The 20324-nt window shown below is 38.2% G+C and overlaps 1 protein-coding gene across 1 annotated transcript; it reads left to right on the top strand.

The window, feature by feature from the left end:
• Positions 1-6534: 6534 nt before the first annotated feature.
• LOC125035787 lies at positions 6535-7795 on the top strand. The gene is made up of 5 exons (XM_047628005.1): positions 6535-6639; positions 6756-6860; positions 7042-7178; positions 7301-7435; positions 7556-7795. The coding sequence occupies exons 1-5, from the start codon at positions 6543-6545 to the stop codon at positions 7664-7666; spliced, it is 585 nt and encodes a 194-aa protein (XP_047483961.1). The 5' UTR covers positions 6535-6542; the 3' UTR covers positions 7667-7795.
• Positions 7796-20324: the final 12529 nt, after the last annotated feature.

Raw genomic sequence — 20324 nt, 5'->3', positions numbered from 1 at the left:
ATATATATTATATATATATATATAATATATATATATATATTATATATATATATATTATATATATATATATTATATATATATATATATAATATATATATATATAATATATATATATATATAATATATATATATATATTATATATATATATATATGTGTGTGTGTGTGTTGTGTGTGTGTGTGTTGTGTGTGTGTGTGTTGTGTGTGTGTGTGCATATGTATTTATCTATGTTTTATATAGATATATATATATATAATATATATATATATATTATATATATATATATCTATATATATATATATTATATATATATATATGTGTGTGTGTGTGTGTGTGTGTGTGTGGTGTGTGTGTGTGTGTGTGTTGTGTGTGTGTGTGTTGTGTGTGTGTGTGTGGTGTGTGTGTGTGTGTGCATGTGTGTATATATATAGACTACATAGATACTGGAAATATACATGTATATATTACGTATATTACGTATGAGTGTAAATACACTGCTGGCGTAATTATCGAGACCATCGACGGTTTCAACCTTTTTTGGTAGTATATGTATGTATGTGTCTATATATATACATATATAATTTGCAGTTTCTTTTTTTGAGAGAAAGTCAATGAAGGGTAATGATCGCTTCTGTAGTGTGCGAATGAGTCACTGAAATACCACAGTGTGTCAAAGTCTGCTTCTAACTGGAAAGTGTGCTGGGTTAGGTTGAGGTCCTTGTGAGAACTGGGGGCGTAGCCCAGTGACCTCTCATCTGCAACCTGATACTTCAAGCTTGGTACTGGGATCTAATGAGAGAGAATTAAAAATTCAAGGAACAAAAGTGGTGAGATGTGCACCAGTTCTCATTCACTAGTTTCTTTTAAATAGAAGATTGTCATGGTACTGAACGGTCGCCTTCAAAGACGGTATTTAAAATCTGAACTAATTCTCTCAACTATGAATAATAACTTCTATTTAGTAAAGCTGATTCAGTATCACATCTGACGTCTTAGCTGCGTTTTTAGTACTCCTTTCTCTGACCACATCAGTTGGGATCTTAAGGAAAGCAACTTATCATATCCTAATCTTATTAGCGTATATTTTTGGTTTCTGATATCATATCATAAAGACATGATATTAGAAACCAAAATAGCCCCCCTCATATAGTCACTGCAGCAACGCATCTTGTCATGCCCCGAATGTACCGGCATGCCTTTTCCTTGATTTCTGGGGTTTTATCGTTAATCCATTCTTCTTGGCTTACCTCGTCCTTCATGTCTTTCCATAAACATTCTATATTATTTAAAACTGGACTGTTTCCAGGCCAATCAAACACTGTAATCCCATGACTATTCAATAGGTTATAATGTAGTGGACCGTCTGTGTACGTCCTCCACGGTCCCCTACATATCCTTTCGTCGCCCCCCTGCCCTTACGAGATGAAGGGCGGCGTCCACCCTCGCTCCACGGAGGAGGTCGCAGCCTCGTACGCCTCCTAGATTGCCCCAAAAAAACTGTTTTTATCCCTCGGGGTGAGGATGCCCGGCGCGGTGAGGAAGCTGCGGCAACAGAAAACGGGAAGCCCACCTGGAGCGACTCACCTGCGCGGCCTCGTCATTTATACTGATGTTTTATTTGCTTTACTTTTGTTTTAGTTTGTTTTAGTGTATTTTTAAAAACTTTTTACATGGTGTTTTACACGGACCTTAGTTGGAAAAGAGGCCACCAAAATGAATTTGTAAAGAAACTTTTAACCGTTATTCATCTTACTATCATTTTATCTTAACTTTATCATGAATATTTTACATTTTCATACTGAATATGTTATGAACTTATTTTACTATGTACACGATGGTTCTTTTTAAATTTTACTATTTCATTTCATAGACTTTTTATTCAATTTACTAACAAACTTTAAAGATATTTTAATCATTATAATAACAATTTTAATGTATATTGCAAGTCTTTATTTATTTGTTTCGCGGGCCGAGGTGACAATGAAAAGTCCTCGGCCCTTCAAGCAGGCGGTTCGAGGTCCAGGCCAGTTCAAGTGCTGGACTGTGGCTGTGGTGCGCAGGATAAGGTGGTCTCGGCAATAGAAGATAAGTGATTAAGTTGTAGTATACGTGAGAGAAGGTGGTTCTCGTTTTAATGTTTGTGCTTCGTGTTTTACTGATTTATGTCTGTTTCGTCTTTTGCGTTTTAGTGTTTGTGTTTTACTGTGCTGCGTTTCGTTTTATGGTCTGTTTTAGCTTTGTTTTACTAAATAAATTGATAATTTTATAATACCTAGAAGGAAGGCTGAATAACGCCTAAACATATTTTTGTTTACAAGCCCAACAATCAAAAACCCTAAAGTATAGTTGAAGCATCTGTACACGTCTCTCCTTGGGATTCTAACCACGCCTACCTCGCTTCGGCTCATTTGCACAACTACACTTCACACGCACACACACACACTACCGTCGCTCCTTTCCACAATTCTTCTGACCTTACATCCCTTCTTACACCATACACTCGTTCCCGAACGTACCAATCGGGCGGTGGCAGTGACCCCTTTACACCTGGACACAACAATAACACTTTCGGCTTTGTGGCAGGGAGATTCCTCATGCCTGAACATACAGTCATTATTAGGGAACCACCTACAGAGTTTGGGCAAAAGACGTCTTTGAAGATGTCATGATATTCAGCTTGATTTAGAGTACCTTTTATAATCTCTAATCTACTAGTACCCATGGCAAAGATCACATCCCACACCATCGCCTTGGTAGGGGATTTTATTTGTGCTCTCTGGTCCTTCTCGAAGCTGGTTCTTCCAAAACATTTCATCTGTCCATTAGTATGTTTGCCGTAGATTTATGAGAAACAAACCTGCAAATAAAAGTTACAATATAAGTTCTGAGGTGACTGGAACATTCAAATAAATAACTTTTATGATCTCACTTTTGAATCAAGCTCGAAAACCATACTATATGTAATGTTTGGTAACTGACTTATATAATCCTAGTATGCATATGTATTTCACTAAATTATGCTTGAATCACATAAAATTGTAGTCAAAAGAAAGATTTAAGTGCGATTAACCCTTTCCCAATCCTCTGATTTCCAATCCTTGTAAGCCTTTGCCCAGGCCAATTATTTCTTCCTCATGATTATGATTAGTCTTGGCACCTTCGTTGGCCTGCATGCACAGGATCCCATCTCATTTATCTCAACTCCATAATTCTTCTATTTATTGGCCTGTTGCTTGTGGCGATCTTGTTCAAGCATATCTACCTTGAGTTGGGTTCAAAGTTATCAAGTTTTCTTCTCATTTTTACAGCTGAAGTTTGGATATAATCACTTTCTTGGCTATTTCATGTTGGCTTAGAAACATTATTTTGAGATAACCTTCAATAACCAAAAAATCGATAGGGTTTAGTTTAGAAGGGCTAGGTTTAGTCAGTGGTGGAAACCAGAAGTCCGGGAACAGTGCCAAGGGTCACATATCATATGTGACACATCTTTGTGAGGGACGAAGGAACGCTAGCAAAACCTCCGATTTACTTAAAATTAATTATCTAATTTGGTAAAATTCAATAGTACACAAAATAATCTATCCAAACCAATAAACGGGTATGATCCTTTTCATTGCATATACTCCACAGAACCCAAAAGGAGATAAAAAAAAAAAAAACAAGAAAAAAACAACAACTGGTCTATATAAATGTGTGTGTGCAAAACAATGAACATATACTAATATATATGTATACATAAAAATATGTATACGTATATATATACACATATATGTGTATATATGTGTGTGTGTATTTATATATTATATATGTGTGTGTGTGTGTGTGTATATGTGTGTATATATGTATATATATATATGGGCTAGCATATTCTCGTGCATATATACATATATACGAGTGTGTGTATGTATATATATACATATATATCTAAGTATATATATATAAAGAGCTAGATAGATAAGTAAATAGACACATAGGTATATACACACACACACACATATATGTATATGTTTGTGTGTATGTGTGTATACATATAGTTATATGCATATATATATATGTATGTTTGTATGTATATATATGTATAAAAATATATAGATAGATAGATAGATAAATACATCAAAATATATATGAATAAATATATATACATATGTATATTTACATTTATCAATCTATCTATTTATCTATATGTATATGTATAAAGAGTGATAGATGGATACATCTATAAATGTAAATACATATGTATATACATATGTATATTTACATCTATGCTTATATTTATCTATATATACACATATGTATCTGTGTGTCTATATATATGTGTCTGTGTGTGTGAGTGTGTCTATATATATACATGTGTATGTTTATAAATACACATACAGAATATATATGTATGTATGTATATATGTATATATATGCAAATATATATGCAAATATCTATATAAATACATAAATCTGTATATATTATTGGTACATTATTTATTAATATGTATGTGTATGTATATATATATATATATATATATATATATATATACATATATATGTATATACACATACATACATACGTATGTATGTGTAAACACATAAAATAGTAATTGTAGGCTTTTATCGCATGATTCTTTTTTACTCTCTTTGCAGGTGAGGCTGCCCTGTAGATAGAAACTGAAACACGTTTGCATTTGTCTTTAAGTTAATGTATATTTACTGGGGTTTGGGTGGCGTGTATATGTTGAAGTTTGGATGCATATAAATACATACACAAACAGTACAAACGTGCTATTTTCGACTCTATTCACGGACGAATATCCTTTTTCTTTTTTCTTCTTGTATGCATGAGGTCTTTCTTGTACTCGGTAGCAAAGCTGAGGTTCAATCACAAAACAGTTTCTTTTGGATCAGAAAAATCCTGTGAATTCCGGCGTCAGGCCAGGACGCCCTTGGCCTTGTCCGTCGTAAGGTTGCTGACGTTGCATGATTTGCAATATATAAGAACTCCGAAAAAGTGGCATGTTTCCGATGGTAATCAGAATGCCGTGAATTTTCATGAAAACATATCACTGGATTTCTTTATATCTACGAATGCCCCAACGCGTGCTTGAAGTCGAGAATCAGGATGATTCACGGAAATCATTGGCGGATCTAAATCATTTTATAGAGAGGAAGTAGGGGGGACGGGAAGTGTGCGAGGGAGCGGATGTCGGTGTACCTGAATTTGAATAAGATTTGACCTTTTTTCTATTAATTAGCCTCAAACTGACGGCAGTTTAATTCTACCAATCTATTGTTTCTTCCAGTGACCTGAGCAGACTGTGGACACGTCACCGATTTGAGTTTAAATGCACGTCCAAACTCTTACAAGAAAATACAGGCGGTTGTGTGATCTGTTCCAAGGAAATGGAACGCGACCTTAGCCATTATTATCATTAATCGTTTGCAGTAACATCAACACGTGCCTTCGCTTAGGGAGAAAATTGCATAGTTAATCACATTCAACATTATGTGTGTATGTATATATCCACACACATATATGTATATCCATACGTATATGCGTTTCTGTGTGGCTGGATGCTTATATACACACATATAGATATATATACATATGTATGTCTGTGTCTGTATATATATATATATATATATATATATATGTATATACATACAATTCCAGTTAAAGGTAATGATCGCTTCAGTATTGTGCTAAAGAGTCATTGAAATGCCAAAGTCTGGCAAAGTATGCTTCTGGCTGAAAGTTTTTCTCCGTGTTTAAAGTGTGCTGAAACAGCATGGGGTCCTTATGAGAACTGGGGGGACGTAGCCCCTGTGACCTCTGCCATCTGCGGCCTAGTGACCCCTAGATCTTAAAAACCTTGATTTCAAGTCCTAGATACTTCAGGCTTAGTGCTGGGATCTAGTGAGAGAGAATGAAGATTTAAGGAACAAAAGTGCACCAGTTCTCATTCGCTAGTTTTCTCTAAAGAGAAGATCGTCATGACACTGAACGGTCGCCTTCAAAGCCGGTATTTAAAATCTGAACAAATTCTCTCAACTATGAATAACAGTTTCTATTTAGTAAAGCTGATTCAGTATCACATCTGACGTATACCTTCGGTTTTAGTACTCCTTTCTCTGACCACATCAGTTGGATTCTTAAGGAAAACAAGAAGATCATGTACATCTTTTTGTGGCATCGGTTCTTTGGGAATAATTTATTCCAAGACTAAATTGGATCATTCAAACATTATAGTGCCCTGAACAAGTATCATGTGGCCACGACAGGACTGGGGACGTCAATTCATGACGTCAGGCCCTTCCTCGCTGCAAGCGCGCGCATATATAAGCTAGCAAGCACATCCACGTGCATCTCACACCTCTTGTTGCTTGCGCCACGGAGAGTCGTACCACGACGCAGGTAAGCCATGAGTATGCCTGGTCACTTGTCGGGAGTGGACTTGAGTTCATGCAATGTTTTTGTGCACAACACTTACTGGCAATATCCACTCACGCTAGAGAGGCTACACTCACGAAATCTATAACCCACAGACTTCCACCATGAACACGCTGACGATCCTGTTGCTGGCGGCAGTCGCTGTAGTCGCGAGCGGAATGCACTCCAAAAACAGCGAAATCCACAGCGCTCTCCATGAAGGTGCGTCAGTCATCGGCTAACCAAATGAGCAGATATTTAAAGCAGAAATGATCACTTGCGAATGCCTTTAGCTTTTCCTTTAGGATAAATTTATATTGTCCTTTACTTATTTACAGCAAAACAAATATGCATGGAGACTCTGATGCCATCCACAGAAGAAATGAGTAGCATGAAAGAAAAAATGAAGGAATGCCTTGGAAATGAGGGTCACGCCCATCTCAGTAAGTTTTTTTTTTCTTTTTCTTTCTTTCTTTTTTTGTGTGTAAAAATAAATGGGGGATATGTTGACAGCCATTTCAGGACTTTATTCTGTATTTCTCAAGCAGACATTAATGTCACTGATCATTGCATGATATTTTCCTGCGGACTAGTTACTAATCGCTTTTCTCTGGCCTTGGTCAGCTTCACACCCTGCCTTGGCTTCTGACAAGATTCCCGACCTAAAGGATGCGTTGTGCATGCGCGAAGAACTCAAAATTATCACGGCCGAAAGCCGGAGGAAGGTTTTTATATGCGCCGTACAAGATCATGGAATCCTGGTATGTACTTCTTTAGATACGAGTTAAGGGCGAAATATTCGCATTCAATTTCGGTATATACTTAAACTACCTTAGCTTCGCTGTGTTCTTTTAAAGGAACCCGTTGTTGTCTTTTCCTTCAGGATGGCGAGGAGCTCAACGTACCTAAGGTCATGGAAATGCTGTGGACAAAGATTAATGCAACACAAAATGCAGAAGCAAGAGAGTTCATATCTGAAGCCCTTTCCAAGTTGCCTGAGCTGCCCAGAGAATCTGACGTGAGTATTGGGAGTGTGTTTCTTCAATCGACAGTTTTATGAATTAACTTATTTACATTTCTCTTTAAATGCAAGTACGTTTTTTTTTTTTTTTTCATCTGAGCTTCTTCTGCCTTTCAGATGCTACATTTGATCGAATACAAGAAATCCCTTATGAACGCCTGCGTTATGAACATGGCTATGAGCATAGCCGAGGAGGCACTAACAAGGAACTGTCCTGGCCAAAATTGACCTTATTCATGAATGTCTTCAGAAGCATTGACTTTGTGAAACGGGATCCCTGGCTACTGATTTGATATTCTCTTGGAATGATGCCCTGATAAGGCAACACATGTTCTAAAAATTAAAGACTGCAGCATATATATGTATCAATACCTTCATAGGTAGATATTCCATACTTTGGCTCAAATGATTGTCAGTTTTAACATCCCCCGAGAATGATACCCCCGACGCAGCAATACACCAAAACTTAGATACAAATAATTCCCAGCTGCGGACCCAGATCGGAATGGCATCCTCTCGGGAAGACGGCGTCCGATTCCCAGGGTAAAACCCCAAAGGAAGGCAGTGTCCGAACCGAGGTAGTTTGAAACAGGTACCTCTACTTAAAGGACACTTCAGTTGGTAACGTCCAAGTTAAACCCCACTTCTTTGCCTGTTATTGCTGAACCATTTCCATAGAAAATGCATTGAAAAAATACTTCCCACAAAATATCTCAAATAAAGGGGTGAAGTTAATGACATCACGTTTGGCCAATGAAATTACACTGTGAGATATCAGATATGGCTAGATACATAAGTATTTGTATAATTTACTTGATATTGTTATGACTAGAGGCAAAAAAAAAAATGTCCTGTTCTATTTATATATGTACACATAGTTATATATAAATATATATATATGTGTGTGTGTGTGTGTGTGTGTACACACGCACATACACACAAAATACTTACGTGCGCATATGTGTGTCAGCAAAAATCTAAAGCGACTGAAAGATAAAGTAAAAGAAATAAAAGAAAAGAGATTACAAATGAAAAGATTCGATCTCTCACTGTGTCTCTCTGTCTCTCTCTATATGTATATATACATATATATGTATATATTACGTATGAGTGTAAATACACTACTGGCGTAATTATCGAGACCATCGACGGTTTCAACCTTTTTGGTAGTATATGTATGTATGTGTCTATATATATACATATATGCATGTAAATATATATGTACACATAGCTAAACATACACATATATACACACAGTATATCACACAATGACACACACCCATAAAAATATACATATAATATGAATACATTGGAGGGGGCTTCAAAAAGCTTGTGGAAAAAGGACAGTATGAAAAACGGTTTCAGTTATGAGGTTTATATTTCAGCATATGCTTCATTAAAGTAAATACACTTCTGCAAACGTTGATGCCAGTCTTTAAGTCTGATTGAAACTGAGGGTCATGCGATCTGAACCATGAGCAGCTCTTTTTACATCTTCAACCTATGAAAAATTGGTACATTTCAATGATTTGAAGAAAAAAAAAAGATGTCGGATGGGGCTAAATCGGGGATGTAAGGCGGATGTTGGATGATTTCACATCAAATATCACGTAACACAGCTGTTGTCTGCCAAACACTGTGAGCGGATGCATTGCCGTGATGGAAGTCAGCCAGCAAAATCCCCTCTGCATCCCAGAAGACAGTGACCATGGCCTTTTCTCTTGAACGCTCAGATTTGGCTTTGGTCCACTTCCACACCTGGGCAGCCACTGCTTTCATTGAATTTTGTCCTCGGGATCATACTAGTAGAGCCCTGTCACAATTCTCTGCAGAAAGGCTTCAGAGTCTTCATCCCATTTGTTCAAAATTTCCATTGGGCAAATATGTTTTGCCTATTCTCCCAATCGAGTTTCATCATGAATTTAATGTTTGTCCTGACCTCGATTTTGGTGGCGATGCGATGCATTTCAAGGTTTATGTTTGAACATGTTATAATGCATTGGTATAAGAATGTTCAGGAGCATTGAAATCAAAATCCTTACATATGATTTTTAGTTATGGACTTTTTCCACGTATACATACATACATACATACATACATACATACATACATACATATATCTATGCGGATATACTAATGACGTGAAAATCAAGACTACCATCGGTTTCAACCATTTTTGGTCGAATATGTATCCCAAAATGAAAGCAACTTATCATATCCTAATCTTATTAGCGTATGATTATTTGGTTTCTGATATCATATCATAAAGACATGATATTAGAAACCAAAATAGCCCCCCTCATATAGTCACTGCAGCAACGCATCTTGTCATGCCCCGAATGTACCGGCATGCCTTTTCCTTGATTTCTGGGGTTTTATCGTTAATCTATTCTACTTGGCTTACCTCGTCCTTCATGTCTTTCCATAAACATTCTATATTATTTAAAACTGGACTGTTTCCAGGCCAATCAAACACTGTAATCCCATGACTATTCAATAGGTTATAATGTAGTGGACCGTCTGTGTACGTCCTCCACGGTCCCCTACATATCCTTTCGTCGCCCCCCTGCCCTTACGAGATGAAGGGCGGCGTCCACCCTCGCTCCACGGAGGAGGTCGCAGCCTCGTACGCCTCCTGGATCGCCCAAAACCCCTGTTTTTATCCCCCGGGGTGAGGATGCCCGGCGCGGTGAGGAAGCTGCGGCAACAGAAAACGGGAAGCCCACCTGGAGCGACTCACCTGCGCGGCCTCGTCATTTATACTGATGTTTTATTTGCTTTACTTTTGTTTTAGTTTGTTTTAGTGTATTTTTAAAAACTTTTTACATGGTGTTTTACACGGACCTTAGTTGGAAAAGAGGCCACCAAAATGAATTTGTAAAGAAACTTTTAACCGTTATTCATCTTACTATCATTTTATCTTAACTTTATCATGAATATTTTACATTTTTATACTGAATATGTTATGAACTTATTTTACTATGTACACGATGGTTCTTTTTAAATTTTACTATTTTATTTCATAGACTTTTTATTCAATTTACTAACAAACTTTAAAGATATTTTAATCATTATAATAAGAATTTTAATGTATATTGCAAGTCTTTATTTGTAAGTCTTATGAGAACCAAGACTTAGTTTCGCGGGCCGAGGTACAATGAAAAGTCCTCGGCCCTTCAAGCAGGCGGTTCGAGGTCCAGGCCAGGTCAAGTGCTGGACTGTGGCTGTGGTGCGCAGGATAAGGTGGTCTCGGCAATACAAGATAAGTGATTAAGTTGTAGTATACGTGAGAGAAGGTGGTTCTCGTTTTAATGTTTGTGCTTCGTGTTTTACTGTTTTATGTCTGTTTCGTCTTTTGCGTTTTAGTGTTTGTGTTTTACTGTGCCGCGTTTCGTTTTATGGTCTGTTTTAGCTTTGTTTTACTAAATAAATTGATAATTTTATAATACCTAGAAGGAAGGCTGAATAACGCCTAAACATATTTTTGTTTACAAGCCCAACAATCAAAAACCCTAAAGTATAGTTGAAGCATCTGTACACGTCTCTCCTTGGGATTCTAACCACGCCTACCTCGCTTCGGCTCATTTGCACAACTACACTTCACACGCACACACACACACTACCGTCGCTCCTTTCCACAATTCTTCTGACCTTACATCCCTTCTTACACCATACACTCGTTCCCGAACGTACCAATCGGGCGGTGGCAGTGACCCCTTTACACCTTTTTAATGAGCCTGGGAACGTTGTAAGTAATGGACACAACAATAACGCTTTCGGCTTTGTGGCAGGGAGATTCCTCATGCCTGAACATACAGTCATTATTAGGGAACCACCTACAGAGTTTGGGCAAAAGACGTCTTTGAAGATGTCATGATATTCAGCTTGATTTAGAGTACCTTTTATAATCTCTAATCTACTAGTACCCATGGCAGAGATCACATCCCACACCATCGCCTTGGTAGGGGATTTTATTTGTGCTCTCTGGCAGTCGGGGTGGTCCTTCTCGAAGCTGGTTCTTCCAAAACATTTCATCTGTCCATTAGTATGTTTGCCGTAGATTTATGAGAAACAAACCTGCAAATAAAAATTACAATATAAGTTCTGAGGTGACTGGAACATTCAAATAAATAACTTTTATGATCTCACTTTTGAATCAAGCTCGAAAACCATACTATATGTAATGTTTGGTAACTAACATATATAATCCTAGTATGCATATGTATTTCACTAAATTATGCTTGAATCACATAAAATTGTAGTCAAAAGAAAGATTTAAGTGCGATTAACCCTTTCCCAATCCTCTGATTTCCAATCCTTGTGAGCCTTAGCCCAGGCCAATTATTTCTTCCTCATGATTATGATTAGTCTTGGCACCTTCGTTGGCCTGCATGCACAGGATCCCATCTCATTTATCTCAACTCCATAATTCTTCTATTTATTGGCCTGTTGCTTGTGGCGATCTTGTTTAAGCATATCTATCTTAGTTGGGTTCAAAGTTATCAAGTTTTCTTCTCATTTTTACAGCTGAAGTTTGGATACAATCACTTTCTTGGCTATTTCACGTTGGCTTAGAGACATTATTTTGAGATAACCTTCAATAACCAAAAAATCGCTAGGGTTTAGTTTAGAAGGGCTAGGTTTAGTCAGTGGTGGAAACCAGAAGTCCGGGAACAGTGCCAAGGGTCACATATCATATGTGACACATCTTTGTGAGGGACGAAGGAACGCTAGCAAAACCTCCGATTTACTTAAAATTAATTATCTAATTTAGTAAAATTCAATAGTACACAAAATAATCTATCCAAACCAATAAACGGGTATGATCCTTTTCATTGCATATACTCCACAGAACCCAAAAGGAGATAAAAAAAAACAAGAAAAAAACAACAACTGGTCTATATAAATGTGTGTGTGTGCAAAACAATAAACATATACTAATATATATGTATACATAAAAATATGTATACGTATATATATACACATATATGTGTATATATGTGTGTGTGTGTATATGTGTGTATATATGTATGTATATATATATGGGCTAGCATATTCTCGTGCATATATACATATATACGAGTGTGTGTATGTATATATATACATATATATCTAAGTATATATATAAAGAGCTAGATAGATAAGTAAATAGACACATAGGTATATATACACACACACATATATGTATATGTTTGTGTGTATGTGTGTATACATATAGTTATATGCATATATATATGTATGTTTGTATGTATATATATGTATAAAAATATATAGATAGATATATAGATAAATACATAAAAATATATATGAATAAATATATATACATATGTATATTTACATTTATCAATCTATCTATTTATCTATATGTATATGTATATAGAGTGATAGATGGATACATCTATAAATGTAAATACATATGTATATACATATGTATATTTATATCTATGCTTATATTTATCTGTATATACACATGTATGTATCTGTATGTCTATATATATGTGTCTGTGTGTGTGAGTGTGTCTATATATATACATATGTGTATGTATATAAATACACATACAGAATATATATGTATGTATGTATATATGTATATATATGCAAATATATATGCAAATATCTATATAAATACATATATCTGTATATATTATTGGTACATTATTTATTAATATGTATGTGTATGTGTTTATATATATATATATATATATATATATATATATATATGCACATATATATGTATATACATTTACATACATACGTATGTATGTGTAAACACATAAAATAGTAATTGTAGGCTTTTATCGCATGATTCTTGTTTACTCTCTTTGCAGGTGAGGCTGCCCTGTAGACAGAAACTGAAACACGTTTGCATTTGTCTTTAAGTTAATGTCTATTTACTGGGGTTTGGGTGGCGTGTATATGTTGAAGTTTGGATGCATATAAATACATACACAAACAGTACAACGTGCTATTTTCGACTCTTTTCACGGACGAATATCCTTTTTCTTTTTTCTTCTTGAATGCATGAGGTCTTTCTTGTACTCGGTAGCAAAGCTGAGGTTCGACCACTAAACAGTTTCTTTTGGATCAGAAAAAATCCTGTGAATTCCGGCGTCAGGCCAGGACGCCCTTGGCCTTGTCCGTCGTAAGGTTGCTGACGTTGCATGATTTGCAAATATAAGAACTCCGAAAAAGTGGCTTGTTTTCGATGAAGCTTCAGTTTCATTGTGAAGGATATACTAGAAACTATTGTTTTTTTGTTTGTTTTTTTTGTGTGTGTGTGTTTTGTGGTAATAAGAATGCCGTGAAATTTCATGAAAACATATCACTGGATTTCTTTATATCCATGAATGCCCCAACGCGTGCTTGAAGTCGAGAATCAGGATGATTCACGGAAATCATTGGCGGATCTAAATCATTTTATGGAGAGGGAGTAGGGGGGACGGGAAGTGTGCGAGGGGGCAGGATGTCGGTGTACCCGAATTTGAATAAGATTTGAATATTTTCTATTATTTAGCCTCAAACTGACGGCAGTTTAACTCTACCAATCTATTGCTTCTTCCAGTGACCTGAGCAGACTGTGGACACGTCACCGATTTGAGTTTAAATGCACGTCCAAACTCTTACAAGAAAATACAGGCGGTTGTGTGATCTGTTCCAAGGAAATGGAACGCGACCTTAGCCATTATTATCATTAATCGTTTGCTGTAACATCAACACGTGCCTTCGCTTAGGGAGAAAATTGCATAGTTAATCACATTCAACATTATGTGTGTATGTATATAGCCACACACATATATGTATATCCATACGTATATGCGTTTCTGTGTGGCTGGATGCTTATATACACACATATAGATATATATACATATGTATGTCTGTGTCTGTATATATATATACATATATGTATATACATACAATTCCAGTTAAAGGTAATGATCGCTTCAGTATTGTGCTAAAGAGTCATTGAAATGCCAAAGTCTGGCAAAGTATGCTTCTGGCTGAAAGTTTTTCTCTGTGTTTAAAGTGTGCTGGAAAAGCATGGGGTCCTTATGAGAACTGGGGGGACGTAGCCCCTGTGACCTCTGCCATCTGCGGCCTAGTGACCCCTAGATCTTGAAAACCTTGATTTCAAGTCCTAGATACTTCAGGCTTAGTGCTGGGATCTAGTGAGAGAGAATGAAGATTTAAGGAACAAAAGTGCACCAGTTCTCATTCGCTAGTTTTCTCTAAAGAGAAGATCGTCATGACACTGAACGGTCGCCTTCAAAGCCGGTATTTAAAATCTGAACAAATTCTCTCAACTATGAATAACAGTTTCTATTTAGTAAACCTGATTCAGTATCACATCTGACGTATACCTTCGGTTTTAGTACTCCTTTCTCTGACCACATCAGTTGGATTCTTAAGGAAAGCAAGAAGATCATGTACATCTTTTTGTGGCATCGGTTCTTTGGGATTGTTTATTCCAAGACTAAATTGGATCATTTAAACATTATAGTGCCCTGAACAAGTATCATGTGGCCACGACAGGATTGGGGACGTCAATTCATGACGTCAGGCCCTTCCTCGCTGTAAGCGCGCGCATATATAAGCTAGCAAGCACATCCACGTGCATCTCACACCTCTTGTTGCTTGCACCACGGAGAGTCGTTGTATCACAACACAGGTAAGCCATGAGTGTGCCTGGTCACTTCTCGGGAATGGACTTGTGTTCATTCAATGTTTTTGTGCACAACACTTACTGGCAATATCCACTCACGCTAGAGAGGCTACACTCACGAAATCTATAACCCACAGACTTCCACCATGAACACGCTGACGATCCTGTTGCTGGCGGCAGTCGCTGTAGTCGCGAGCGGAATGAAGAACTCCAAACATAGCGAAATCCACAGCGCTCTTCATGAAGGTGCGTCAGTCATCGGCTAACCAAATGAGCAGATATTCAAAGCAGAAATAATCACTTGCGAATGCCTTTAGCTTTTCCTTTAGGATAAATTGATATTGTCCTTCACTTGTTTGCAGCAAAACAAATATGCATGGAGACTCTGATGCCATCCACAGAAGAAATGAGTAGCATGAAAGAAAAAATGAAGGAATGCCTTGGAAATGAGGGTCACGCCCATCTGAGTAAGTTTTTTTTTTCTTTTTCTTTCTTTCTTTTTTTGTGTGTAAAAATAAATGGATGATATGCTGACAGCCATTTCAGTACTTTATTCTATATTTCTCAAGCAGACATTAATGTCACTGATCATTGCATGATATTTTCCTGCGGACTAGTTACTAATCGCTTTTCTCTGGCCTTGGTCAGCTTCACACCCTGCCTTGGCTTCTGACAAGATTCCCGACCTAAAGGATGCGTTGTGCATGCGCGAAGAACTCAAAATTATCACGGCCGAAAGCCGGAGGAAGGTTTTTATATGCGCCGTACAAGATCATGGAATCCTGGTATGTACTTCTTTAGATACGAGTTAAGTGCGAAATATCTGCATTCAGTTTCAGTATATACTTAAACTACCTTAGCTTCCTCATGCTGTGTTCTTTTAGAGCAACCCGTTGTTGTCTATTCCTTCAGGATGGCGAGGAGCTCAACGTACCTAAGGTCATGGAAATGGTGTGGACAAAGATTAATGCAACACAAAATGCAGAAGCAAGAGAGTTCTTATCTGAAGCCCTTTCCAAGTTGCCTGAGCTGCCCAGAGAACCTGACGTGAGTATTGGGAGTGTGTTTCTTCAATCGACAGTTTTATAAATGAACTTATTTACATTTCTCTTCAAATGCAAGTACGTTTTCCTTTTTCATCTGAGCTTCTTCTGCCTTTCAGATGCTACATTTGATCGAATACAAGAAATCCCTTATGAACGCCTGCGTTATGAACATGGCTATGAGCATAGCCGAGGAGGCACTAACAAGGAACTGTCCTGGCCAAAATTGACCTTATTCATGAATGTCTTCAGAAGCATTGATTTTGTGAAACGGGATCCCTGGCTACTGACTTCATATCCTCTTGGAATGATGCCCACATAAGGCAACACATGCACTAAAAATTAAAGACTGCAGCATATATATATATTCCTTCTTCATAATTTAATACCTTCATAGTTAGGTATTCCATATTTTGGCTCAAACGATTGGGAGTTTTGACATCCTCCGAGACTGATGCCTCGACGCAGCAACAAACCAAAATTTAGGGCCTCTTCGGGAACGCCAATTCAATTCTTAACGTTAAAGAACAGAGCTCACAGCCAGGCCGGGGAGGTGATGTCGTCACTGCGCGTCCTAGATGCTGACTGGATAATGGTACCACTGGAAAACTGTTATACATCCTCACTTCACACAGACCACCATGGGGACAACGGAAACGCATCATCTAGTCTGAATAACAATTTTACAAAAAAAGATTTAAATCACTCTGACTGGTGAATATGTGTATTATATGTGTGTATGTTGGTATATAAAGGAATATATACATATTTATATATATATATATATATATATATATATATGAATGAATAATAAAAACATACACATACATACATATATCTATCTGTATATATGTATAAGTATGTATATACATGTGTGTATATATATACATGTGTGTGTTTGTATGTATGTATATAAAGAAATATATGTTTATACACATGCACACATATACATATATATATATATATATATATATATATATATATACATATTCATATGTCGTTTATATTTGTCTATATAAAGACAAATATCTACATATATGTGCATACATAAATATGCATATATTTGCATACATAAATATGCATATATTTGCATACATAAATATGCATATATATATATGTGTGTGTGTGTGTGTGTGTGTGGGCGTGCGTGTGTGTGTGTGTACGTGTTTATGTGTGTGTAATTGATGAAACAATAGTACACTGGCATCATCTTTCTATGCAAAAACTATCATTTTTCATTTTCATGTCAGCAGTGAGATTGCAGGGTCTTTTTTTTCGTGATTCGAGTCCTCTTACTCTTCAGATGTGAGGTTCATAGGCTTATATTGATGATGGTGATTAGAGATGGCGTTAGTAATGACATTCTTCATTAAAGCAATTCCAGTTCATAAAGGAAAACGGGAAATCAAAGTGGACAAACTACGCTGTTATGAAATTATATATGTGGCAATACAGTTTAAGTGCAAGTAATAGATATATAATTTTTGTTTTCGATTTGGATCATTAACTGTTCTACATTGGAAGTTGCGCAGCGTTGCACATTTCCAAAATATCTTACTTGATTATCTTCAGTGTTAAACAGGAATCAGTGTAAAGTATAAGCCCAATCTCTAATCAATTTACATTACTTTTATTAACATAAATTCTAACCAACATGTATATGTTTCTCATATCTGTACTGATCGTGATACAATAATAATGCGCCTCCATACTGTTGTTATGTCCAGCGAATATTCAACTTCCCAGAGGCTGGAAAGAGCCTTCGTTAGCCATGTCCGTTTCTAATCATCCGAAATATGTCCGTCTATAAGACTTTTTCTGAATAAATGCTGGTCATTCGTCTAAATATTTGGATTAACTTTTTTCATATGAAAATCCATAATGCTCATCCATAACCATTTTTTGCGTTTAATGTAAAAACACCTTGTGAAAAGTACCGAAGTAGTCATTGTTTATCTAGCATCATTGTGTTCTTTCTCAATATCTTTATGAATAATGATTGTATAATAGTATATGAATTTTTTTCTACATATAATCTTAACTTACATAAAAATATAATACTAATGAATATTTTTCTGAGTTGAATATGCTCAGCACAGGCGCATTATAGAGGGCGACGGAGGGCGGGGGAGGGCGAAAGACGGCGGGGGAGGGCGGGCGAGGGCGGACGAGGGCGAGGGAGTGCGAGCGGGGGAGGGCGAGAGAGGGCATGGGCGTAGAAGGGCGGGCGAGGACGTGGAAGAGCGGGCAAATGTGGGTGAGGGCGTGGAAGGGCGGGCAAGGGCACGAAAGGGCGTGAGAGGGCGTGGAAGGGCTGGCGAGGGCGCGAAGGGCGAGCGAGGGCGTGGAAGGGCGGGCGAGGGCGTGGAAGGGCGAGCGAGGGCGTGGAAGGGCGGGCGAGGGCGTGGAAGGGCGAGCGAGGGCGTGGAAGGGCGAGCGAGGGCGTTGAAGGGCGAGCGAGGGCGTGGAAGGGCGAGCGAGGGCGTGGAAGGGCGGGCGAGGGCGTGAAAGGGCGAGCGAGGGCGTGGAAGGGGGAGCGAAGGCGCGAAGGGCGATCGAGGGCGTGGAAGGGCGAGCGAGGGCGTTGAAGGGCGGGCGAGGGCGTGGAAGGGCGAGCGAGGGCGTGGAAGGGCGAGCGAGGGCGGGCAAGGGCACGAAAGGGCGTGAGAGGGCGTTGAAGGGCGAGCGAGGGCGTGGAAGGGCGGGCGAGGGCGTGAAAGGGCGAGCGAGGGCGTGGAAGGGCGGGCGAGGGCGTGGAAGGGCGGGCGAGGGCGTGGAAGGGCGGGCGAGGGCGTGGAAGGGCGAGCGAGGGCGTGGAAGGGCGGGCGAGGGCGTGGAAGGGCGGGCGAGGGCGGGCGAGGGCGTAGAAGGGCGGGCGAGGGCGTGGAAGGGCGGGCGAGGGCGGGCGAGGGCGGGCGAGGGCGGGCGAGGGCGTGGAAGGGCGGGCGAGGGCGTGGAAGGGCGGGCGAGGGCGGGCGAGGGCGGGCGAGGGCGGGCGAGGGCGGGCGAGGGCGGACGAGGGCGGGCGAGGGCGTGGAAGGGCGGGCGAGGGCGGGCGAGGGCGTGGAAGGGCGGGCGAAAGCGCGAAAGGGCGGGCGAGGGCGCGAAAGGGCGGGCGAGGGCGGGCGAGGGCGGGCGAGGGCGGGCGAGGGCGGGCGAGGGCGGGCGAGGGCGCGCGTGCCCGTATGTCTCCCCGATGGCTCCCATCAGAGCTCTGGCTATATATTTTCACGCCATTCTGGATCTTTTAGCAATTATTTGATATATATTGTGGCTTCCAGGAGGATTTATGGGACAGTCTGTCATGCTGAAATTGTTGTCGCTTTCAGAAGAATGTCTCCGGAGCCGCCTCTCGCTGAACTGATGCTTGGGCATAGGGAGGCATGCCCGACCGGTATATTTTTATTACCATTATTTATTTATTACCGTCATTATTTTCTATCATTTATCATCGTTTTCATTATTATTGTATCATGATTATCATCATTACTTCTATTGGTATTATTATCATCATCGTTGTCATTATTATCTTTATCATTATTATCATTATCGTTATCATTATTATCATTATCATTATCATTATCATCATTATCATTATTATTATTATTATCATCGTTATCATCATTATTATCATCATTATCATGATTATTTTTATTATTATCATTTTAATCATTATCATTATTATCATTATCATTTTTATAATTATCATTATTATCATTATCATTATCATCATTATCATTATCATTTTAATCATTATCATTTTTATCATTATCATTATTATCATTATCATTATTATCATTATCATTATCACCATTATCATTATTGTCATTATCACTACCATTATTATTATTAAATTATCATTATCATCATTATCATCATCATCCTTATTATTATCATTATCATTATCATTATCATCACAATTATTATCCTCATTATCATTATCATCATTATCATTATCATTATCATCATTATCATTATCATTATCATCATTATCATTATCATCATTATCATTATCATCATTATCATTATCATTATCTCTATCATCATTATCATTATTACTATAATTATTATCATTATCATCATCATTATAGTCATCATTATTATTTGTCAGGTTTGTTTTGTTGTGGTCTTTGTAGCCCCTTTTTGGCGCTTTTAGTATTAGTATTATTTAGCCGAGGAATTA

The sequence above is a fragment of the Penaeus chinensis genome, chromosome 2 (assembly GCF_019202785.1).
Source record: "Penaeus chinensis breed Huanghai No. 1 chromosome 2, ASM1920278v2, whole genome shotgun sequence".
NCBI lineage: Eukaryota > Metazoa > Arthropoda > Malacostraca > Decapoda > Penaeidae > Penaeus > Penaeus chinensis.
The sequence above is the reverse complement of the archived record's forward strand: the minus strand, read 5'-3'. Positions and strand labels throughout refer to the sequence as shown.

Coding starts and splice junctions, on each gene's coding strand:
- LOC125035787 (XM_047628005.1), top strand. CDS start 6,543: ATGAACACGCTGACGATCCTGTTGCTGGCGGCAGTCGCTGTAGTCGCG. Junction 6,640..6,755: donor CCACAGCGCTCTCCATGAAG/GTGCGTCAGTCA, acceptor ACTTATTTACAG/CAAAACAAATATGCATGGAG. Junction 7,179..7,300: donor TACAAGATCATGGAATCCTG/GTATGTACTTCT, acceptor CTTTTCCTTCAG/GATGGCGAGGAGCTCAACGT.